Source organism: Protopterus annectens, chromosome 8.part0 (genome assembly GCF_019279795.1).
Source record: "Protopterus annectens isolate FY-2018-M chromosome 8.part0, PAN1.0, whole genome shotgun sequence".
NCBI classification, from domain to species: domain Eukaryota; kingdom Metazoa; phylum Chordata; order Ceratodontiformes; family Protopteridae; genus Protopterus; species Protopterus annectens.
Genome location: NC_056741.1, coordinates 1,039,283,940 through 1,039,309,046, shown reverse-complemented (window position 1 = coordinate 1,039,309,046; position 25,107 = coordinate 1,039,283,940). Strand labels below are relative to the sequence as shown.

The 25,107-nt window shown below is 42.4% G+C and overlaps 1 protein-coding gene across 1 annotated transcript in view; it reads left to right on the top strand.

Annotated features, from left to right (window-relative positions):
• Nucleotides 1–25,107, top strand: part of LOC122808395 (phosphatidylinositol 4-phosphate 5-kinase type-1 alpha-like) — an 814,028-nt gene that overhangs the window by 204,401 nt on the left and 584,520 nt on the right. The window contains exon 2 of the mRNA XM_044079361.1: nucleotides 2,750–2,784. Coding sequence (XP_043935296.1) covers nucleotides 2,750–2,784 — 35 coding nt within the window. The remainder of the gene's footprint in view (nucleotides 1–2,749; nucleotides 2,785–25,107) is intronic.

The window sequence follows — 25,107 nt, the reverse complement described above, 5'->3', positions numbered from 1 at the left end:
ATATAGAAATGGAGGTGTTTGGTATGCAGCCTTTTATGATAACCAAGTGGTTCCTTCTTGGGCATACCTATCCAAGATGCTCTGAATAGTCTTTAGCCAAAAGGTCATCTTTACAATCCAATTTCTACTCCTAAACTTATCTTAAGGTCAAACAGTCGAGCCAAAGGGATTCTAGTAGGACTTTACTGGTAAAATCAAATATGATTCATGACATCTTCAAGCATTCACTGTATATTGCTTTGCCACATCACTCTTGTTGCATAGTGTGGGAAAGAGTCACCCCTAGTCTTTACATGATCAGATTGATAGCATAGTGCCTCCATTTCTCTTAAGTTACAATTGCAACTTCTCAGTCTTGACAGTTGTTTTCTCTCACTCTCTCTCTCTCTCTCTCTCTCTCTCTCTCAACAGAAAAGGTGCATGAAAATAAATAGAAGTCTCTCCATTTGGTTGGCCAGTTTGGATACAGACCCATATTTGGATTCAATTTAATTTTTTTTTGACCTGCATGTCTTGATCTCTTGTCACCAAGCTTAGCTACTGTTTGATCAGAGTCCACTTTACAGCCATTTCATGTTTTCATTTTGGTTGTTTCCAAAACCTTGACTTTGCCAAGGTCTGCAAAACCTTTCCCAATGGACAACCTTCACTTTCACACCTGCAGTACAACACCATATCTCTCGCCTTGGGATATTATAGCAATAACCCACGCCTGGGTGTGGGTAATGCTGGATTTACCCACCAAACAAAGCCAACCGTGGGTAAATCCAACATTACCCACACCCAGGTGTGGGTCATTGCTATTATGCAATAACATTATTTAAGAAAAAAAATAATTACTTTTCTTAAATAATGGCATTGTATAATGCCTCCTTGCTGCCCTTCCGCAGCTGTCTGGTATTCCGCGGCAGTTCTGATGTACTGTGCATGCCTACGCAGTACATCAGAGCTGTGGGCAAAAGCAACAGAGAAAGCAAGATCTCCGTTGCTTTTTACTGTTTCGCTATGTTAAATGGGTTTAACATAGCGAGACAGCTTTAAAATATGCAACTGAGATCTCCGTTGCTTATTTTAAAGCTGTCTCGCTATGTTAAACCCATTTAACATAGCGAGACAGTTTTGAAAAAAGCAACGGAGAAAGCAAGATCTCCGTTGCTTTTTACAAACTGTTTCGCTATGTTAAATGGGTTTAACATAGCGAGACAGCTTTAAAATAAGCAACGGAGATCTCCATTGCTTATTTTAAAGCGGTCTCGCTATGTTAAACCCGCTTAACATAGCGAGACAGGTTTAAAAAAAAAGCAACGGAGAAAGCAAGATCTCCGTTGCTTTTTACACATTGTGTCGCTATGTTAAAGGAGTTTAACATAGCGAGACAGCTTTAAAAAAAACAAAGGAGATCTCCATTGCTTTTTTTAAACCTGTGTCGCTATGTTAAACTCCTTTAAATAGCAAGATGGTGTTTTAAAAAAGACTTATACTGATGGAAAAAGTCCAGGCAACCGGACCTTTTTCCATTAGTATAAGTCGATTTACAATGTGCACGCTGGCCAATCGGCATGCATGTTTTGGAATATTACTTGGGGGGGGGGGGGTCATGGTATAATGAGGAATTTAACACTTACCTCATTCAACCAGGTGACCTCTTCACAGTTAAATTTTGCTTAAGGAAAAATCCTTTCCTTGTAGAAACTACATCAGCCTGATGTTTTTTGGACCAACTTTCTACCCCCCCAATATTTGCCTTTTCACAGGAAATGGTTTCCTAGCTTAGTACTCCTACTTTTTTGCCAATAGTAACTGCCTAAAAACGGGTGGTTTGCCTATTATTCCAGCAAGTAGGAAGAATCCTTTATAAGCCAAACATTAAATGGACAGGAAAAAGTCTTTAAGAAAAAATTACAGTTTGTTTCATCAGATCCCTCTAAGCCGCATTCAGCCAGAATAGTCTCTACCCACAGCTACATTTCATAGTACTTCAGCACTTGTGCTAGCTTTTCAAATTGGGAATGGTCTGTAGACGTAGGCCTTTCTTCAGAAGCACAGTGATCCAGGACATTTTTCTTCATAAAGGAAGCCACCCAGGTTAGTGGAGGCCTCTTCTTGTCCTGCAGCTAGAATTCGCTACGAAGGTTGTGCAAGTATTGCCTTGGCTGCGAAAGGCAACCCACCCTTCCTTCCCATTCTTGCCTTGTTCTTCATGCTTTTTTGTACCTTGCAGAACTGGAGTTAGAAGAAAGCTAGGCATTTTTGGATGAGAAAATATGCAAGTCCTGTTTGTCCTGACACCCTGCAGTGCAAGTCCTGCATATCTCACTTGAGCTCTACTCAGAAGTGCAGTGATAAGTGTTTAATTTTTGCTTTGAACTTAAATCAACTTGATGTTTGAGTAGTACAGTAAAAGAGTTTGGGGATGGTGCAAGGAGCTTGCTCTCCCAGCAAAAATGTTCATTAAAATTGTGCTATAAAGTACTCTACAGCAGACAGCAGTACTGCCACTGTGTGTGTTTTGATGGAGGGAATGACTGTTCCTAATATACTTTTCATGTATTGTAAATTAATTCAGCATGTGCTGTGTGAAGTTGTTTTTAGCATTCTGCAGTTTTGCCAGTTTTTATGAATGGCATTTTCAGTTTTGGCATGCTGTGCTTCATTAAGAATCAAGTAAATTTTATACTGTAGTACCACTTAAATGTAGATTGCTATTGTGTATGAAAATGTACTAAATTGTATTTTTTTGTTTTGATAGGAACAATTGGCTCCAGACGACTCCAGGCAAGTGAAGTAAGTATTGCTGGTTCGTTTCCGAAAGTATATGTGCTTTTGATTGTGACCCAAAAGTATGTGCTTTTGATTGTGACCAGAGTGTATTTCTAGTTGATAAGTCATTGTATGTTTAGTTCAGGCATGTGCTAAATTAGCTACCCCCCCCCCCCAATTGCGTTTTTGCTGTGTTTTTGTATTGTTGGTTCTTTTACTGTTCTAATAGCAAAGCTTCTGATGGATCTGAAGGGGAGTTGCAAAATTAAGCTGATGGAGTGACTGATACTGGACACATATCTGAAATTGGATTTCTATGCTTTATTTTTTTTTCTCTGAACACCATAATTCATGATGTTCATCGTGTTTCACTGTTGCAGTCATTACTCTTGGGTTATCCTGCTGGCAGGCTACCCTCAGTCGGCCAGAATTCCAAAGTCTAGGTCCAGCGTCGGTTGCTGTCGCATCTTCCCTGACGTCAGTGCGCCAGGGGTGTAAAAGATGCAGCCGACTCCATTTTCTTCAGTCTTTCTTGCTGCGCGGTGCCCGAAGCAAAAGCAGTTCGCAAGTGTCGGTTGGCAGACTCCTGAGATTTTCAAATCCGAATTTCAGAACCGAAGTCTTCATTAAAGCTAAGTACCCCGTTGAGGAATCTTTTTTTCTTGCTCCAGACCGATGTCAGAAAAAGTTAACAATTGTATTTCTTGTGGGAAGCAAATACCTCAAGGATTTTCACTCTTACTGTATTCCTTGCCTAGGCCCTGATCACAACGTTGCTAGCTGTCGGTTTTGTGCTAGATTTAACCAACGCACTATTAAGCGTCGGTTTAATTTTGCATTTCATTACTTTGGCCGAAGATTTAATTATATAATGCCGTCGGTCCAGCCGACATCTGGAGTTTACAAAAAGCGCAAGGACAAGGAAAAGGATAGGCATCTGAGGTCCAAAACCGACCCATAATTCATGTTCCCTTTTGTGTGTTTTATTTATTGGTTCTTCTGTATGATGTGGTATGAGGAGATCTTTCCTTCTCCACAACAGGATTAAAGTTGTAGGCGTTTAGCCATTTTTGTCATCTGAAATTTTTCTAGGCTGTTGACTCCTCTTTTATCCATAGTGGTCTGCAAACTAGCATCCTCCAGATCTTTCACCACATTTCGTGCTGACATCAGAAAATGGGTCATACTGCAGTGTAGTAATCCCACAATGTACAGTTACAAACCCAGACTGCTACTGTTCCATACTGGAATCCAACATGCATACATTGCTACAATGTATATTCCCAGCATTACTGTCAACAGCAGCAGCATTACAATGGAATGTTAAGTAATGCTTAAATACATCTTTAAAAATATACATACATACATACAAATATTTCAAGCATGGGCATTAATGCCCTTCTAGCTTGACAGTGTGACAAAACATTTGCTCCTATAAGTGTCCAGGCTGCTGTTAAAACTATGTAAACTAGTACTTGCTTTAATGTAATTTGGTAGTCTGTTCCATGCACCAGCTGCTGTCTCAGAGAACCAATTAGTACACCTCTCATTCCTATAAAATCTTCTGCATAAGTTGTCTAATGATTCTCTAGTACATTTTGATAACCCCAAACATTCCCAGAGAGGTATGTGTAAATGCCCTATATATTGAATAAGATATTGTCTTGGATGTGTGTAAAAGACACTGTACAAGTTCAGATGTTTTAGTCTTTCATAGTAAAATGTCCACATCCATGGATGCCCTTGGTATATTTCCACTGTATCCTTTCCTCTTAAGTCAAACTTATTTTCTTATAAGGTTTCCGTATTGTTGTTCCATATTCAAGTTTGGATCTAATGCATCTAGCAAACAATGACTTCATTTATGATTTCTTAGACTTTAAAACTTTTTGTACAACCTATAGTTCTGCAACTATCATTAACCAGTTGGTTGGTCTGATTAAAGCCAGACCTACCCTTATACCCAGGTCCTTAAATGAATCTACAGTTTCACTGTGCTATATTAAGTATTCACCTTTTAATTTGTCTCCTAAATCTCATATGCTTAGTTTTTGATGTATTTATCAGCATATCATTCTCCTGTGCTCAAATGGTCAATTTAGTCAAGTTCTTTTGCAGACATGCCTTTTTTCCCCCAAACATCTTTATTAAATTTTCAAATATGACAGACAATCTTACATTTTTATAAATGAAAAGCATATAAAATGATACCACTTTAGTTGCAAATGGTTTACATCATATACACCACTGAAACTGTAGTTGCAAATATTATACATCACTTAACCATCCAGTCAGTCAGTTAAGCATTATCTGACTCATTCAAATCCTGCCTCTTAAACCTCATTCCTGCTCTGCATATATTGTTCCCACAATTCACATTTGTTTGCTATGTAGTTTGCTCCTTCCCTTTTTCTAAAGATCCGAATTCCAGTTTTATCTCCGTTACTATATCCACTACTTCTAGTAAAGTTCATCTAGATTTTTATTTCCATTTTCTAGTAATTGCTTTTTTAGCAGCCACCATATTTAGACTCGGCAAGGCTTTACTGTGTCTAGGCAATTCCCATTCTGTAGCATAACTCAAAAAAATCATCTTCCCAATCTGCTCATCCAGCATCTCCGACAGCATGGTCTGCAGGGAATCCCTAAAGTCTGCCAGCTCATTACACTTCCAAAAAATAAAAAATATGTTTCTATCTACCTCTTTCTTGCCAGTCCCACCTCCAACATTTGCCATTTACCTGAGGAAGAATTCTTTGGAGTCTACTTGGGGTATAAAAATACCTATGTAAACACTTCCAGGCAAAGATCCTAAATCTTCTAGGCTTTGTTGCATATTTGGGAGATATACATACATTCCCCATTTCTCTTTGTGAATTGCTTATCCAGCCTCTCTTCCCAATTCTTTTCTAAGCTCCTCTGATTGATTCTTATAATTATGCAATATTTATATGCTTTACTAATTCCTTTTTTAATGGCAGCTTCTGTTCTAGATTCTATTAAAAACTCTACCAGTGCAGGTCTTTCATTTAGGAGACCCCTATATGTCCTTCAAGGATGCATCTGCAGTCATAACATATGGGTTGTCCTGCCTCAGGCAGCCCTTCGGTCGGCCGGATTCCAAAGTCTGGGTCTGGCCTCGGCTGATGTCGCACTTTCCCCGACGTCAGAGCGTCTGGGGTATAAAAGCATCAGCCGACGCCATTTTCCTCCGTCTTTCTTGCCGCGCGGTGCCTGAAGCAGAAGCTGTTCGCAAGTGCTGGTCAGTCAGATCCTGTGAATTCAGCTACCGAAGACTTTGAAAAAGCTAAGTACCCCGTTGGGGACTCTTTCTTGCCTCAGCCGATGTCAGACAAAGTAAATAATTGTTTAACTTGTGGGAAACAAATACCTCATAAGGATTTCCATTCCTACTGCCTTCCTTGCTTAGGCCCAGACCACGACGTATCGGCCTGTACAGCCTGTGCTTCCTTCAACCGACGAACTCTTAGACGTCGGTCGGAGTTTGCAGAGGAGTTTTTTGGGGCCAATTTTGCATATAAAATGCCGTCGGAGACTCCGACTTCGCATTCCGTGAAAAAAAATGGAAGGACAAGGACCGACACTCACGGCCCGCGGTTTCGGCTGAAACCACGGTAAGGCCTACCGCGAGTGTTTCGGTTTCGGCCGAAACAGAGTCCTCGGTGATTCCTTCTTCCGAATCCATTCTACCGACCACCGTGGCTCGGGAGGCCCCAGCTGAGTCGGCTACCGAGCTACCTACCGAAACCAGTGTCCAGGAAATGTCCGACACCATTCCTTTGGACATTTCTACTCCTGCACGTGGGGCAGCTAGGCCCCCTGCTTCCATGTCCATTAAGGCCTTCTCTAGGGCTAAAGCTGCTAAGCTGTCTAAAGCTTTGCCTCCCAAGGCTACCTCCCAGAGGCCTACCTGTAGTTCTCAGATCCTCAGCCTTGCAGAGGACCTTATTTCTTTAATTAGGGGTTCACAACCTCCCCTAGACAGGGCCTCTCACCCTCCACCAGACAAAAGGCCCAGGACTGAAACCTCTGACCCACACTCTTCAGATGAGTCCACGGATGGATCTGAATTGTCAGACCACCAGGCGGAGGCTTATTCGCCCTATGAGGATTCTGATGCTGAAGAATCTATCCCTTCGCCTCCCCTCCTGAAGAGTTTTCCTTTGGTGAGACTCTACACTCCATGAGAGAGCATTTTCAGTGGCAAGGTCAGGAATTCTCTGATTCTAGAAAAAGATTAAGGACCTTTTTGCATTTACCTCAACATAGGCCCTTAGCTATACCTCCTGTTTTGAATGTAATTGAGGATGTGTACAATGATGTCAGTACAGCCCCTGATACTCTCCCTCCGGCCCCTGCCAAGCCTGATAGATATTACAGGGTCCCGGATTCTCATTTCCATCTGTATAAAGCACATTCTGCAGACCCAGAAACTATTTCTCAGGGCCCTAAAGGGGTTGCAGCCGCCACAGCAAAAAATCCTATACCCTCTGAAAGAGAGTCCAGAGCTTTAGAGAGATGGGGAAAGAAGGTATATACTTCTGCAACTCTTTCCGTCAGGGCATTAAATTGTCAATTTCATATGATACAGTACCAAGAGTATTTGTTAGATGAATTGAATAAGAAACTTTCTTCTCCTGAACCCCTTGACCGTAAATCCCTTCAGGATTTAGTACACAACTCACAGCAGGTTAGTAATCATTTCTTAAAATGTGGCTATGATGCATTGGAGGCTTCATTTAGGTCAGCTATGACTGGGGCAGTCATTCGTAGGCATGCCTGGCTGAAGGAACAATCTTTGCCAGACCATGTCAAAGCTAAACTCCTGGATGCTCCAATGGAGAAACAAAATTTATTTGGCTCCTCTGCTCAGGAGATCGTAAAAAAGGTGGAAGAAAAGGCAAAATCTATGCAAACAGTGAAGGATTTCCTGCAAGTACAACCACCGAGATTCAGCAGAAATTGGCCTACCAAGAATTGGTCCTTTCCAGACTCCGACAGAGCCCAGAGAGGCAGGAACAGACGCCCTAAAGGCAGAGGCCAATCGAAGGGCTCCTACAGAGGCCGTCGGTGGCAGCCGGCCAACCAGAGGAGTAGTGCAACAGCAGCAACAACTACTACTACACCAGGACAGGCTCAATGACTTTACTCTGATTCCGCCTACCAGGGATCAACTGGAAGCACCCTTAGGCGGAAAGCTGGCTTTATTCTCAAAAAACTGGCATTATATTACAAGGGACACATGGACACTGCAAATAATAGACGAAGGATACAGGTTCCACTTCCACACTTTGCCAAAAAGAAACGGAATGCCAAACCTACCACCAAATCAGAGGACAGAGGCTTTAAGGCAAATAACAACTTGCTTCAAATGAAAGCTATAGAAAAGGTACCACTTTCAGAACAAGGCCAAGGATTTTACTCAAGACTATTCCTTGTACCAAGAAAGGAAAATCAATGGAGGCCTATTCTTGACCTGTCCGCACTGAATACTTACCTCATTGTGCCAAAATTCAAGATGCTGACCCTACAGCAACTTCTTCCCATGTTGGGCAAGGAGTCCTGGCTGGTGACTCTAGATCTCAAGGAGGCATACCTGCACATCCCTATTCGACCAAGTTGCAGAAGACACCTCAGATTTCTTGCAGGATCAGAGCATTATCAATTCTCAACATTGCCCTTTGGCTTATCTACTGCGCCCAGAGTATTCACAAAATGCCTGGCATCAGTAATTGCACACTGCAGACTTCAGGGGATTCAGATCTACCCATATCTGGACGACTGCCTTATACAAGCGGACAACAAGGGAAAATTGATAAAGGACTTGGCCTATGCCATCTGCTTGCTACAGGCCTTGGGATACACAGTCAACATCCAAAAGTCAAGACTTGTGTCATCCCAAAGAATAACCTTTTTGGGTGCAGATCTGGACACAACCACCCAAATGGCCTTTCTCACAAAAGAAAAACAAAAACAACTTCCAGATTACTTCATGATTCTGACAAGACAAACTCAGCTTACTGCAAGGAAAATCCTGCAGGCCCTGGGTTACATGGCATCCTGCATAATTCTGATACCACAGGCCAGGCTGCATATGAGAAAATTACAATGGTACCTAAGGAGTGTATGGTCTCAACACAGTCACAGTTTAGAAACTTTGATTCCAATCATTCCTTGTCTTCAAAAGGAGTTCCTGTGGTGGGCTCAGGCCTGCCAGTCCAACAGAGGGTTGCCTTTCAACAAACCAAAAACAAAACAAACAATCACCATGGATGCTTCAGACCGAGGATGGGGAGCACACATGGGAGGACAAATGTATCCAAGGCCTATGGTCTCAAGGTCAGCTATGCATACACATAAACCAAAAGGAAATGCTGGCAGTGATGCATGCAATCGAGGCTTTCAAACCCTTCCTCCATCAAGGCCACCTGTTAATAAGGACAGACAACACCACGGTCATGTGGTACATAAACAAGCAGGGAGGCACGCACTCCTTCCCTCTCTTCCGGCTGGCTATGAATCTATGGGAACTATGCCTGAACCTCAATATCCAACTACAGTCCCAGTTCGTGCCAGGAAAAGAGAATACACTGGCAGACAGCTTAAGCAGAACTACCATGGATGCACACGAATGGATGCTGCACCCAGACATCTTCCATCTCATAGCAAAGGCATGGGGAATGCCGGAGATAGATCTGTTCGCCTCCCCACTCAACCATCAACTGTAGACATTCTGCTCAAGGACATACCATCCGCAAGCTTGGAGGGTGGACTCTCTCTCTTTCAGCTGGAAAGCTCTAAAAGTATATGCCTTCCCACCTCTCCCATTAATGTACAAGGTTCTACTGAAAATCAGGGAGGAGCAGCCAAGAGCGATTCTGATAGCTCCAGACTGGCCAAGGCAACACTGGTATCAGCTATTGAGAAGCATGTCACAGGCAAAACCATGGCCTCTCCCCCTATGGCCTCTTCTTCTGACGCAGAACAATTACAAGATCATGCATCCCAACTTGAAAACATTGCAGCTAACTGCCTGGAAAATTCCTTAAATCCCAAACAAAATGTTTTATCACAGAGAGTGAAGGACATCATCTTGGAAGCTCGCCAGCCTTCCACAAGCAAGACATACTCGGCTAAATGGAAAAGATTTCTCATTTGGAACACATCAAAAGGCTCTGATGTGACAGTGGCAAACATGACACATATTCTGGAATGCTTAGCAGAATTGTTCCACAATGGCCTGTCCTATTCTTCCATTAAGATTCATGCCTCAGCAATTTCAGCAGAATACAATGTGGATCCACCTATCTTCTCACACCCTGTCCTCAGGCAATTTCTGAGAGGGATCAAAAATATTAAACCTCCAAGAAAACCTCCTCTACCCGCTTGGGATCTCAACTTTGTGTTGGAGAAACTAACACTTCCTCCTTTTGAACCGGCAGCATCAGCGGATCTACAGTTTCTGTCTTGGAAAACTGCATTCCTTCTGGCAATAACTTCAGCAAGAAGAGTATCTGAGTTACAAGCATTAATGGCAGTACAGCCATTTCTTATCTTCCATCAGGACAGAGTTTCACTAAGAACCAATCCTACTTTTATGCCAAAGGTGGTATCTAGGGTATCCTTGAACCAAGCTATTCACTTGCCTACGTTTTTCCCAAATCCACAGAATAGAGGGGAAAAACTTCTGCACACCCTGGATATACACAGACAAATACGCTACTACTTGGACCGAACTAAAATTAGCAGAAAGACTGACCAACTATTTGTAGCATATGCTACTGGGGTGCAAGGAAAAGCAATTTCCAAACGGACAATTTCAAAATGGATAGGAAATTGCATTCGATTTTGTTACTCCTTTCATGGAAAGACAGTTCCTGAAACCATCAGGCCTCATTCCACAAGGGCCACAGCCACCACTACAGCCTTCCTACGAGGGGTGGCTACCAAGGACATTTTAGAAGCTGCTACTTGGAACTCCGTGCATACATTTGCCAAACATTACAATCTACCTTTATACTCCAGATCCAGAGCAGGGTTTGCTACTGCAGTCCTGCAGGGGATATTAACTACACCATCCTTTTCTTAGTACCTCCTCCCCCAGATTGGCTATGGTATTCTACCCATATGTTATGACTGCAGATGCATCCTTGAAGGACATAGTACAGTTTTGTACCCACCATAAATGTAGATGTCCGATAGGTATGCATCTGTAGTCAGGTTTACCCTCCCTCCTACCCCTCTGTGGTATTCCTAGGGTACTTGCCCCCTTTTTAGCTAGCTGGGGGAATCTATTATGGTGTATTTGTTTGTATATACATGTATATATTTATATAATTTTGCAAATGTTTGGAACTTTTATTTTGCATTTATCCAAATTTAGCCTTCCTAGAAGGCACCTGGCATCTGGGGCAAGAAAGACTGAGGAAAATGGCGTCGGCTGATGCTTTTATACCCCAGACGCTCTGACGTCGGGGAAAGTGCGACATCAGCCGAGGCCAGACCCAGACTTTGGAATCCGGCCGACCGAAGGGCTGCCTGAGGCAGGACAACCCATATGTTATGACTGCAGATGCATACCTATCGGACATCTGCATTTATGGTAGGTACAAAACTGTACTTTTGCAAGTGCCAGTTGGCCGACTCCTGAGATTTTCAAATCTGAATTTCAGAACTGAAGTCTTCATTAAAGCTCTAAGTACCCCCATTGGGGAAACTTTTTTCTTGCTCCAGACTGATGTCAGAAAAAGTTAACAATTGTATTTCTTGTGGGAAGCAAATAACTCGTAAGGATTTTCATTCTTACTGTATTCCTTGCCTAGGCCCTGACCACAACGTTGCTAGCTGTCGGTTTTGTGCTAGATTTAACCAACGCACTATCAAGCGTCAGTTCGATTTTGCATTTCATTACTTTGGCCGAAGATTTAATTATATAATGCCGTTGGAACAGCCAAGGACCGGAGTTTACAAAAAACACAAGGACAAAGACTAAAGCAGCTCTAAAGACAAAGAAACAAGTACAGCATTCTCCTACTCTGGTCTCAGCCCCAAGGCTCATACAGGCCTAAACAATGGAGTGCTCCTACCTCCAAAAGCAGAGAAGACAAATCACAACCTTACAGGAAACAGTCCCAGTGACTTTCCTCTGCCAGATCCAAGCACTTTTCTTTTGGCAGCCCCCTTATGGGGAAAAGTAGCACTTTTTTCATTGAATTGGCAAATGGTTACCCAAGACAAATGGGTCCTGAACATAGTGTCCCAAGGCTACAGGTTCCATTTTCACACCCTACCAAGGTCAAAAGGTATGCCAGACCTGCCACACAATCAATGGGCAGAGGCACAAAAACAAATTACAGCCCTCAAGGACATGAGGGCCATTCAACAAATACCACAACAAGAGCAGGGGCAAGGATTTTACTCCAGACTTTTCCTAGTGCCCAGAAAGGACAAAACCTGGAGACCAATACTGGGCCTGTCTATACTAAATACATTTCTGGAAGTTCCAAAATTCAAGATGTTGACTGTACAGCAGCTACTGCCCATGATGGGCAAGAAGGCTTGGCTCATAACTCTGGACCTAAAAGAGGCATACCTGCATGTCCCAATCAGACAATCTTGCAGAAGATACCTCAGATTCATTGCTGGCTCAATGCACTACCAATTCTCTGCATTGCCCTTTGGCTTATCTACTGTGCCCAGGGTCTTCACAAAATGCCTGGCACCAGTAATTGCGTTTTGCAAACAAAGAGGAATTCAAATATATCCCTACTTGGACGACTGCCTAATTCAAGCAGAGAACAAAGACATTCTTCTAAAGCATCTGGCGTTTGTAAAAAGATTACTAATTGGCCTAGCGTACACAGTAAACGAAAAGAAATCAAAACTAGTGCCCTCTCAAGAGATAGTCCTGGGTGCAAGCTTAAATACAACTGCCCATATGGCTTATCTCACGCCAGACAAACAAAAGCAACTGACTTCTTACTTCAAGAAATTGGCCACAAAAACCCACTTAATCTGCAAGGAAAATCCTGCAGGCCTTGGGTTTCATGGCATCCTGCATTCTAATTCCATATGCCAGACTGCATATGAGGAAACTACAATATCTAAAAAGTGTTTGGACTCAGCATTACCACAGCTTGGAGACAGTAATTGCACTCATTCCCTGCCTGCAGCAGGAGTTTCGATGGTGGGCAGAGGCCTGTCACCACAGCAAGGGTCTGCCATTCAGTTTACCCACAGCCAGACAGACACTGACAACGGATGCATCAGATTATGCCTGGGGGACCCATATGGCAGGAAAATGTATTCAGGGCACATGGCCTGCAAACCAGATGCATCTTCACATCAATCAAAAAAAGATGCTAGCTGTTCAAAATGCCCTGACAGCTTTCAAGGACCTGCTTCATCAAGGACAGCTACTGATAGACAGACAATACTGTCATGTGGTACATAAACAAGCAGGGAGGTACACATTCCTACCCCCTCTGCAGACCAGCATTGACCTTATGGGACACAGCATTGACTTATCAATTTCACCTGCAAGCACCATTCCTGCCAGGAAAAACAAATACTCTGGCAGACGAACCAAGCAGAAACCTCATGGATCCCACGAATGGAAACTGGATCCACAAGTCTTCAGCATAACAAGGAAATGGGGATGCCCAGACATAGATCTATTTGCCTCCCCTTATAACTGCCAATTGCAGAGATTTTGCACAAGGATTTACCACAAGCAAGCATGGAAAGTGGACGCCCTGTCCTTCAGCTGGAAAAATCTAACCGTATATGCCATTCCTCCACTGCCTCTCCTTCCCTGATTGCACCAGACTGGCTACGTCAGCACTGATACCCAGTCCTAAAGAGCTTGTCTCAAGGTCCAGCATGGATATTGCCTCAAACGTCTCACTTGCTGACCCAATAAAACAATCTGATTCTGCACAGCCAACTCAGGACCTTGCATCTGGCAGCATGGCGGATAATGTAGCCGTTCAGAACACTCCTCTTTCAAAAGCTGTTATGGATGTTATCTTGGAGGCCCGGTACCAGAAAATCTTATGCAGAAAAATGGAAGAGATTCTGTGCCTGGAACCAGGAGCAAGGCATTGACACATGTGTACCAAATATCCCTCAGATTTTACAATACCTAACTGATATGCTGAACAAAGGCCTGCCTTTCTCATCAATTAAGATTCATGCCTCTGCCATTTCAGCCCATTACAATACGGAACCACCTATCTTTTCTCATCCTTTAATAAGGCAGTACCTCAGAGGGGCCAAAAACATTAGGCCTCCAAGGAGAGCACCAATTCTGGCCTGGGACCTCAGTTATGTTTTGGAAAAACTCACGCTGCTTCCTTTCGAGCCGGCCTCAACAGCGGATATAAAATTCTTATCCTGGAAAACAGCTCTGCTCCTAGCAATAACCTCTGCAAGACGAGTCTCAGAGTTGCAAGCACTCATGGCTGTGGAACCTGTTATCATTTTTCATCCAGGCAGGGTTTCTCTGAGGACAAACCCAACACTTATGCCTAAGGTGGTGTCCAGTGTGGCCCTCAACCAAACCATTTTATCCAAATCCACAGAACAAGGGTGAGAAAATTCTGCATGCTTTGGACATACACAGGCAGTTAAGCTTCTACTTGGACAGAACTAAAGCTTTCAGAAAGACTGAGCAACTTTTAGTGTCATGTGCTGCAGGATCAGTGCCTAAGGGCATTAAGCCTCATTCTACCAGAGCAGCAGCCACTTCAGCAGCCTTCCTCAGAGGAGTACCAACCAAAGATATCTTAGAGGCTGTAACTTGGAGTTCAGTGCACACTTTCACAAAGCACTGCCACTTACCTCTTTACTCTAAATCCAGAGCAGGCTTTGCCACTGCAGGGCCTCATAGCCTCTCCTAATCCTATTTAGCCCAGCCACCCATCCTCAGCTTTGGGATTCAACCCAAGAGTAATGACTGCAACAGTGAAACATGATGAACATAGTACAGCTGTGTACCTACCATAAATGTAGATGTTCGAGTGTATTCACTGTTGCAGTCCAGGTTACCCACCCACCATCCCCCTTTTCTTTTCTGGGACTAAACTGTATTTCTCTGTCCTATACAATCTATGTGGTGTATTTGCTTGTAGATGAAGGAAATGTTATTTTTGTGCATGCGTATTTATTGGCATATTTTTTCAGCCTACCAATTTGGGGGCACCTGACATCCGGGGCAAGAAAAACTGAAGAAAATGGCGTCGGCTGCATCTTTTATACCCCTGGCGCACTGACGCCAGGGAAGAGGCGACAGCAACCGACGCCGGACCTAGACTTTGGAATTCTGGCCGACTGAGGGTAGCCTGCCAGGAGGATAACCCAAGAGTAATGACTGCAACAGTGAATACACTCAAACATCTACATTTATGTTAGGTACACAACTGTACTTTCTCGATCTCTGTATTCCAGAATGGCTTTAAGCCATCCGACTACCGATCTTCCGAAAAAACATAAGGATGAAGACTGAGACAGACTGCATAGGTTCAAAACTGTCGACGACGCTTCCGTTAAGCCAGTCCGCCAGTACTAGAGTGCTTTTGCAGCCCCTGATACCTGCTGCTACAGATTCGCAGAACTCTACTGAGACCCATTCGGAGTCCGGTATTCCCAGAGATGCTTCTTCAAATATGGAACCTGCAGATGTCTCTACCTTGGATGGGTCTGGAGCCACTGTGCAGGCACCGGCTTCTGAGGGTGTATTCAGGCCTACAGACTGTCATATTAAACTGACGGCATCATTTCCAGCTAGAAGTACTGAATTCCTCAGGCCTAAAACTCGCAGTACGCCTAGAAAACCATTGACCAAACCGCTGACTCAGGCCCATATGCCTCAAAAACAAATGCTCAGAATAGCTGAAGACCTTATTACCTTAATTACAGGAAGCCAGACTTCCCCCTCTAAGAGACCTAGAACCTATTTTCTTTGATTCTTCTGATCAAGAATCTGATATCTCTGCTCCTTCTGATTACCAGGATTTGCCCTTATCTACTTATGAGGATTCTGATGCAGAGGATTCCATTCCCTCTGCATCCCCTCCAGAAGATTTTTCTTTTGGTGAAACCTTGCATACCCTTAGGGAGCATTTCTGCTGGGAAAGCCAGGACTATTCTGAGTCCAAAAAGAGACTTGGGGAATTCTTACTCCTGCCTCAACACAGGCCTCTAGCTATCCCTCCTGTTCTGGCTATTGTAGATGCTTTCTTGGAATCTAGCTTTACCCCAGACACTTTACCTCCAGCTCCCAGAAAACCTGACAGGTACTACAGAGTACCTGACTCTCTCAAGTTCCTCTTCATGAATCCTACTGCGGATCCAGAGACCGTTTCCCAAGGACCAAAAGGCATTAAGGCTACTACTGCCAAAAATCCTACCCTTTCTGATAGAGGTTATAGAGGCTTAGACAGGTGTGGTAAGAAAGTATACACTTCTGCTACTTTGGCCATTAGAGCTTTAAATTGCCAGTTTCATATGGTAGTGTCAGCAGGATATTATGGGACTACTTAAACAGAAAATGATGATTCCTGACTGTGCTGAACACAAAGACTTGCAAGATTTGATGCATTCTGCAGAACAAGTTGGTAAACATACTTTGCAATGTGGTTTTGATGCTTTAGAAGCATCTTGCAGGGCTGCTGTCACTGGGTCTGTACTTAGAAGGCATGCTTGGCTTAAGGAACAAAACTTGCCAGATCATGTTAAAGCTAAATTACAGGATGCACCCGTAAACCAAGGCTGCCTTTTTGTCAGCAAAGCAGAGGAAGTTCTCAAAAGGATGGAGGAAAAAGCTAAATCTATACAAACTGTTAAAGATTTTCTACAAGTACAGCCTCCCAGATTCAGTAGTTATTGGCCTTCAAAGAACTGGTCCTTTCCAGGCCTTCCCAGTCCAAACTCAGGAACAAAGAAAGCAATACACACATAAGACCAACACCAAACAACCACGGTAAGCAGGACTGTGGACTCACAAGATGGAATTCCGAGGGGTAAAAATAATAGTCACCACCAACGATGTAAAATTGATTTTGAATTAGCAAACCCAGGAATAGCAGACCACCAAGACTTCAGTCTCAGGCTACGCACAGATCTAAACAGTGGGGGGTTCCCACTTCCAAAGCAGGGAGTAGTAAGCTACCCACCTAAGGAAACATGGCACAGTGACTTAACCTTAACCCTTCCAAGCCCTGCTCAGCTACATGCTCCCTTAAGTGGAAAGCACGCCCTGCATGCAAAAAACTGGAACTCATTACCCAGGGCAAATGGGTTTTAAACATTGTTTCCTGAGGATACAAATTCCACTTTCACACACTACCAACCCCAAATGGTTGGCCAGACCTCCCCCCAAATCAGTGGGCGGAGGCCCAACAGTAGGTTCTCTCTCTTCTCGGTATCGGGGCTATTCAACCTGTCCCAGCAGAACTAAGGGGACAAGGTTTTTATTCAAGACTTTTTCTGGAACCCGGAAAAAAGAACTCTTGGCATCCTGTCCTGGACCTCTCTTTTCAACATTTTCTGGTGGTTCCTAAATTCAAAATGCTAACTCTTCAACAGCTTCTGCTGGCAACCCTAGACTTAAAAGAAGCTTACCTGCACATCCCAATAAGAGAATCCTGCAGACAGTACCTACGTTTCAGGACTGGGTCCATGTACTTTCAGTTCTCTGCACTTCCCTTTGGCTTCTCTACCGCTCCCATAGTTTCAGCCATTGCATTCTGCAGGCAGAGAAATATTCAAATTTACCCATACCTGGACAATTGTCTGATTCAGGCAAAAAGCCAGGACTTGCTATTACATCACCTGACATTTAACACAGAATTGAGCCCAACAGTGTAAAGTCCACTAATAATCCTGAAAACAGACGCTGTCACGGCTGGAAATCACTTCTTCAAGGTTTTTATTCACAATAACAAACGATTGAGCGCTTTCTTCCCTGCATTCAGGGATTTCATCAGAATCTACATTCATTTCCCATTTCCCCATTAAATACTTTATTCAAACAATGATGTCATTCATTAGAAAATTGATAGGATGTATTTAAAGTGCAAAGTGCATGCTAAAAAACATCTTTAAAATCTTTTTTTAAAAAACATGTAAATATAAAAGCGAAAAGTACTATTCTCAGTTTCATTTAATTATATAAAACCATATCGTTTAATTTCATAAAATCCACTTTTTTATGTAATAAAGGCTTTATGGAAATAATTTCATTTAAGCCTGGGGTTAGGCTTGCTTGCAATTTAATTTGCCATTTTGTTTCCCTTTCTTCAATGTGTGTTCTATAGTCCCCACCCCTCGGATTTCTTAATACTTTCTCTAAAATAATAAAATTGAACTCTTTACAATCCTGAGAGTTACTAATATGTCTGTATAGGGCATTATTAGTATTCTTAGTGCTTATCTGGTATGTGTGTTCGTATATCCTGTTCCTCAGTTTTCTCTCAGTTTTACCTACATAAAAACTGAGACAGGATTTACACATAGCCAAATAAATGACTCCAGTAGTTTGAAAATTCCCTTTCTCAGGTTTCACTACATTTTTTAAATAGTTATTAATTTTTATCTCTTCCTCTGTACATATGTATTTACACTGTGAACAGTTCCCACACTTTGTGGTCCCATACCTATTATTCATCTTTGTGGGCATTTCAAAATTCTTTTTCAAATTTGGGCCTACTTTATATACAAAGTTAGGTTTACTACCTCCTATATTCCAAAGTTTAGGATTATTTCTCAAGATGGCCCAGTTTTAGTTGATAATTTTCTCTACGTCTCTCGCATTACCACCATATGGAACAATCCTAGCTCTTTCATATTTTTTACTTACTGTGTCTTTTGTAGCCTTTCCTTCATATTATAATACATTATAATACTGAGCCGCCTGTCTTCTCTCACCCTTTCATAAAACAATTCCTTAGAGGGGCTAAAAATTTAAGCCCCCCCCCCCCCGGAGAGCTGCCACTCCAGCCTGGGACCTTAACTTTGTATTGGACAAGCTCACCCCCCCCCCCCTTTGAGCCAGCTGCAACAGCAGAGTTGAAATTCCTTTCTTGGAAAACGGCTTTCCTTCTAGCCATCACTTCAGTAAGAAGAGTGTCTGAATTACAGGCCCTCATGGCAGTGGGAACCCTTCATTTTCTTCCACGCAGACAGGGTTTCCCCTCAGGGCTAATCCTTCCTTTATGCCCAAGGTGGTGTCTAGTGTGGCCCTAAACCAGTCCATTCATTTGCCTACTTTTTTCCCTAATCCACAAAACAAAGGGGAACGGATACTGCACTCTCTGGACGTGCACAGACAACTTAGATTCTATTTGGACAGGACTAAGCCTCTCAAAATCTGACCAGCTGCTAGTTGGCTTTGCTGCAGGGGCAGAGGGGAAGGCCATTTCAAAGCAAACCATTTCCAAATGGGTAGCCATTGCATTCATTTCTGCTACAAGCACCATGGAAAACCTATCTCACAGGGGATAAGATCACATTCCACCAGGGCTGCATCTACCTCTACGGCATTTCTCGGAGTCCCTACCAGGGGCATCCTGGAAACTGCTACCTGGAGCTCTGTACACACCTTCACCAAGCATTACCACATGCCTTTCTTTTCTAAATCCAGAGCTGGATTTGCCACAGCAGTCCTGCAGTGCTTAATAGCTGGCCCTATTGCTCTTTAACTACCTCCTCCCTTCCTTAGTTTTGGGAATCGACCCAAATGTGATGACTGCAACAGTGAAACATGAAGAACATAGTACAGTTGTGTACACTTACCATAAATGTAGATGTTCAAGTGTATTCACTGCTGCAGTCCTGGTTACCCTCCCTCCAGCCCCCTGACTTCTCTTAGCTCTACCTTTCCTTCTTGTCTGATATATATATATATATATATATATATATATATATCAATCTCAATCTATTTTTTTTTTCATGTGTATTTGCTTTTTGATGGAGGTGTACCATACCATATAGTTGCTTCCTATTGTGGGGGCACCTGACATCTGGGACAAAAAAAACTGATGTAATGGCGTCGGCTGCATGTTTTGTACCCCTGATGACTTGATTTCATGGAAGAAGTGACATACCAAAGACTCTGGTATTCAGGCTGGCTGAGGAATACCTGCCGGCAGATAACCCAAATGTGATGACTGCAACATTGAATACACACTAACGTCTACATTTGTGGTAAGTGTACACAACTGTACTTTCTAGTGGTAGAATCAACTTACCTCTCTTGAACCTTGCTGTCTTCCCTTCCCAGATAAAATCCATCAACTCTTGTTTAATTGCTATCCACAACTCCTCCAGTTGATAAAAGTAAGTTTGACCTGTGTACAAGACTAAAGAGACTAAAAATGTTTTAATGGCTTGTATCTTAGTATCCATACCAACGTAACAAAACTTCCAGTTTCTCAATTTTTGTATCATCTTCTATTTAGTCTCTTCCCACTTATCCTTAGCTGCCACCACAGAGTAATTTCTAATACATACTCCTAAATGCTTCATTTTATCAAGTTCCCATAAATATGGGTGGTAGACCAATTCATGTGTGGTTTCATAATTTACTGCTATTGCCTTTGTTTCAACTTCATTAATTTTGTATTACGAAGATTTGAAACTGTCTTAAGATGTTCCACAACACTGTATTGTCCCTTTCTGGTTTTGTCATGTATAAAATATCTGCTGCAAATAGAGCCAGCTTTTCCTGACTACCGTATCAATTATGTCCTTGAATTTCTGAGTCTCTTATTTTCTTTGCTATTGGTTCTAAATATAATGCAAACAACAAAGGGGAAAGCAGACAACTCTGCCTGGTTCCTCTACTCAAGCAAAAATTATCAGAGAGGACCCCACCCACTTTAATTCGCACCTCCAATCCCTCATATATTCTTCTAATCAGTCTTAAAATTGTATCAGGGAAAGCAAATTCTTCCATTGCCCTGCTTATTAAGTCCCAGTCTACTCTGTCAAATGCTTTCTCTGCATCAAAACCCACCAATAAAAGTGTTATCAGTGTTCAGTCAATATTGTCAAATGTTTGCCATCTATCCACAAAACCAGACTGATCAATGTATGTCAATTTTGGTATTACTTTTGCCATCCTTTAAGCCATTATAGACATAAATACTTTATAGTCCTAGTTTAGTATTGAAATGGGCCTGTATGAAGCTGGATCCAATGGATCTTTATCCTCTTTAGGTATTATTGTTACCACCGCCTTCTTCCAGGATGCTGGCACTTTTAAAATACTGTTAAACAAAACTTTCCAGATCTTTATCATTTTTCCCCCTCCAACCTTCCAGGGAAATGCCATCTATTCCTGGGGACTTTCCTTTAGCCTGGTAATACATAGCCATGTTTATTTATCTTATCCCTTCATAGGCTAATTGTTAGAGGTAGATGAGCCTCATTTACCAACTTTGGCATATTTAATTTTTCCATAAACATTTCCATTTACACCGTTTTTAATTTCCATGTTTCTCTGCTTTGTACAAATTTTCATAAAATGTCCTAAATATTTCTAATACTTATACAGGGTCTCTTATTTTCCTCATTATAGACTCCCTAAGCTTGGTGACTGCCCTTTCCACTTTGTTGCCTGAGTTGTGCTAGAAGCTTTTGTGCTGTAGAATTATCAAAAAAAATTTTGCTCAACAGCAATCTTTCTAAACTTGTACATATTGTTGAGGTAATCCCTTATTTTCTGTTTAGTATTCTGCAGTTGCTGCTTTTCTTGTTCTGAGAGATTCCCCCTATTTTGTAATGCTTTAAACATTTGTCAATCCTTCTAAGTAATTGTTACTGCTTAACCATACCTCCCTTTCTTTTATTTCCAACCTAGTTTTAAACTCCACTTTAATTTGGCCCACTCCTTAGCTATGTTTTCAGAAGATAATTCTATCTTCTCTAGTAGCTCCTGAATTACTAATTCCACAACCCATTTCTTAGTCTTCTCTTTTCAACCGATAGGTGGGAAAGCGCCACTGTCTCATTTTCATTTCATTATCTTACATTATTTTAGTTATTATTGGTGCATGATCTGAAATAATTATTGGATGCGTTTCAAGACCTTCAATTAAATGCACATGTTCCTGTGAGATATAAAAACTGGGCTAGACTAGATAGATTTTATGTCTCAGTGAATAATATATAAATTCACTCCGAACTCTTAGTATTGAATTCACATCTTCCGTGCCAAATATTTTTCATAAATTTCTTCAAAACTCCACCCTCCCTTGTTATATTTTCCCTTCTAGCCCCCCCCCCCAACACATCTTCACTGTTGCAAACCAAATTCCACTCTCCATCTATAAGTAATATTCCTTGCTGAAAGCTGATTATTTCTCCCAGAATTTTCTCAAATTCCATTATAGCATTTTAGGGGGAATGGAAATGTATGCCTTTGTAATCCTCCTCCCTAGCCAGTAGCCCCTTAGTACTGTATCTTCCATTGTTAACATTTTTCCCCCTCTTCTATCACTATTGGGGCTCTGTTTGCAATTTGTATAAGTATTCCTCTTTTCCTCTGGTCCAGATATTCCACTGAATAACCATCCTGGAAACCTTTCTTTATCAAATTCACATGTTCAGTTCTTTCCACAGAACAACCAACCCCCTCCCCCCCCCCAAAAAAAAGCCCTTCTAAAACCTGTGAACTTAACAATAACACAAAGCGATGTATATCTTCAAATATTGAAGTTTTGGCTTCCTAATAACAAGTTCTAAATTGATAAGCTACAGAGACGGGCTAAAGTTAACCAAAATGAAGGTTTAGTCATGCTAAGATGCATGGTATAGCCTGTGCTATTAGTAAGTGCTATTTGGTTTTGTATATCTTTGTAACTCTCCCAGTTGAGAAAATACTTAAATGCTTTCGGTAAATACTTTCTCCAAGCAATTTCTCTTTATCAAATTGTCTTCTAATGACATGCAAACCAGACAAAACTGCTTATTTATCAGAAAGAAAGCTTTACAATATTCAATATTCTTTTTTCATTTACATGCTTTGTAGTAAACATATTACTGGATAATGCTTATAACTTTTTACCCAGTCATTTCCCTATGCAAGCATGGGAAAAAGCACACTGATTTTTCTTTTGTCATACTCTTAACCAGACCCTTCCGCTCTCCCACCATTTGTTTTCATTGCAGTGCCTAAATTTCCCAAAACCGAACAAAGAAAAAGAGAAATGTGAACAAGAAATAACAAAAGCACCTGGTTATATTCGTATCCCCACTGCATTAAAAAAAAAAAAAAAAAAATGAGAACTTCAAGTCCAACAGGTTTTGTATTATCTTTACAGCTGTTACACCTGCGAAAACCCGATTTGTTTTCAGGGAACATTATGTCCTTGTCAATTTCTCTGTTCTTTTCCCTCAGCCAATCCCCTTCTGCCAGACTCGCACTCTCTATCAGATGTCTTCATGGAGACATGAAGACCAGCTTCAGAAATGCTACTTAGTATTTGCAAGTGCTAGAAAAAAACTTATATTCAGTATTATTTTTCATTTACCTGCTCTCTGCCTTAAAACATCGTCCTTAATCGGTCATTTCCCCTTGCAAGAATGAAAAAGCACATTAATTTCAACTCCATTATGCCCCCTTAACCAGGCTTCCTTTTTTTTCCATTACATTGCCTTTGTTTTTCACAACTGCACAAGAAGAAAGAGAAGAGGGGGAAAAAATAGTGTTCTCCCCTCCCCAAAGCATTTTTCCCAACATTGACATGAAGTAGGGCCTATACTTTAGAGTCCCCCACTTAGCAAACAAATTTGAAGATGTCCAATATTTCCAGATTTTCTTGTTGCCATATTTCGCAAATATAATTATTGCATTGTAATCCCACATTGTTACTGATTTTATTATTGTTCTCCATCACCCAAATCCTGTCACCGCTTCATTTCCAACTTACTCTCGATTATTTTAGTCAACTCTCATGCTCCCTTCCTTCTCTCCAGCATTTTTCCATTGAAATACTGGAACAGATGTCCTTCAAGAATGGATCTGCAGTCATCACATAGGGGTTGTCCTGCCTCAGGCAGCCCTTCGGTTGGCCGGATTCCAAAGTCTGGGTCCAGCGTCGGCTGACGTCGCCCCTTCCCTGACGTCAAAACGCCTGGGGTATAAAAGCGTCAGCCGACGCCATCTTCTCCAGTCTTTCTTGCCGCGTGGTGCCCGAAGCAGAAGCAGTTCGCAAGTGCCAGTCGGCCAGCTCCTGTAATTCAGCTACCGAAGACTTCAAAAGCTAAGTACTCCGTTGGGGACACTTTCTTGCCTCAGCCGATGTCAGATAAAGTTAATAATTGTTTAACTTGTGGGAAACAAATACCTCATAAGGATTTCCACTCTTACTGCCTCCCCTGCCTAGGCCCAGACCACGACGTCTCGGCCTGTTCAGCCTGTGCTTCCTTCAACCGACGCACTCTTAGACGTTGGGCGGAGTTCGCAGAGGAATTTTTGGGGGCTAGTTTTTCATACAAAATGCCGTTGGAAACTCCGACTTCACATTTAATAAAGAAACCGAAGGACAAGGACCGACACACGCGGGCCGCTGTTTTGGCTGAAACCACGGCCAGGCCTACCGCGAGTGTCTCGGTCTTGGCTGAAACAGAGTCCTTGGTACTTCCGACACCCGAAACCGCTCAACCGACAACCTCGGCCCCGGAGGCCCCTGCTGAGTTGGTTATTGAATTTCCTTCAGAAACTGGTGTCTTGGAAACTTCCAACACCATTCCTCTAGACAAAACTACTCCAGCACGTGGTGCAGCTAGGTCTCCTCCATCCATGTCCATAAAGGCATTCACCAGGGCTAAAGTTGCTAAACATACAAAAGCTATGCCTCCCAGGGTTATACCTCAGGGACCCTCTACAAGTTCACAGATTTTTACTTTAGCAGAGGACCTTATTTCCTTGATTAGGGGATCTCGACCTCATCCGGACAGGGGCTCTCAACCTCCTCTAGACAAAAGGCCCAGGGTTGAGCCCTCTGATCCCCACTCCTCAGAGGAGGCCTCTGATGGCTCTGCTCGCTCGGACTACCAGGAGGAGGCTTTTTCGGCATACGAGGATTCTGATTCAGAGGAATCCATCCCCTTGGCCTCCCCTCCTGAAGAGCTATCCTTCGGTGAGACCCTTCACACTATGAGAGAACATTTCAAATGGCAGGGTCAGGAATTTTCTGATTCCAGGAAAAGATTAAGAACTTTTCTGCATTTACCTCCGCATAGAACTTTGGCTATTCCTCCTGTCTTGAATGTCATTGATGATGTGTACTCTGAGTCTAGCATAACCCCTGACACTCTTCC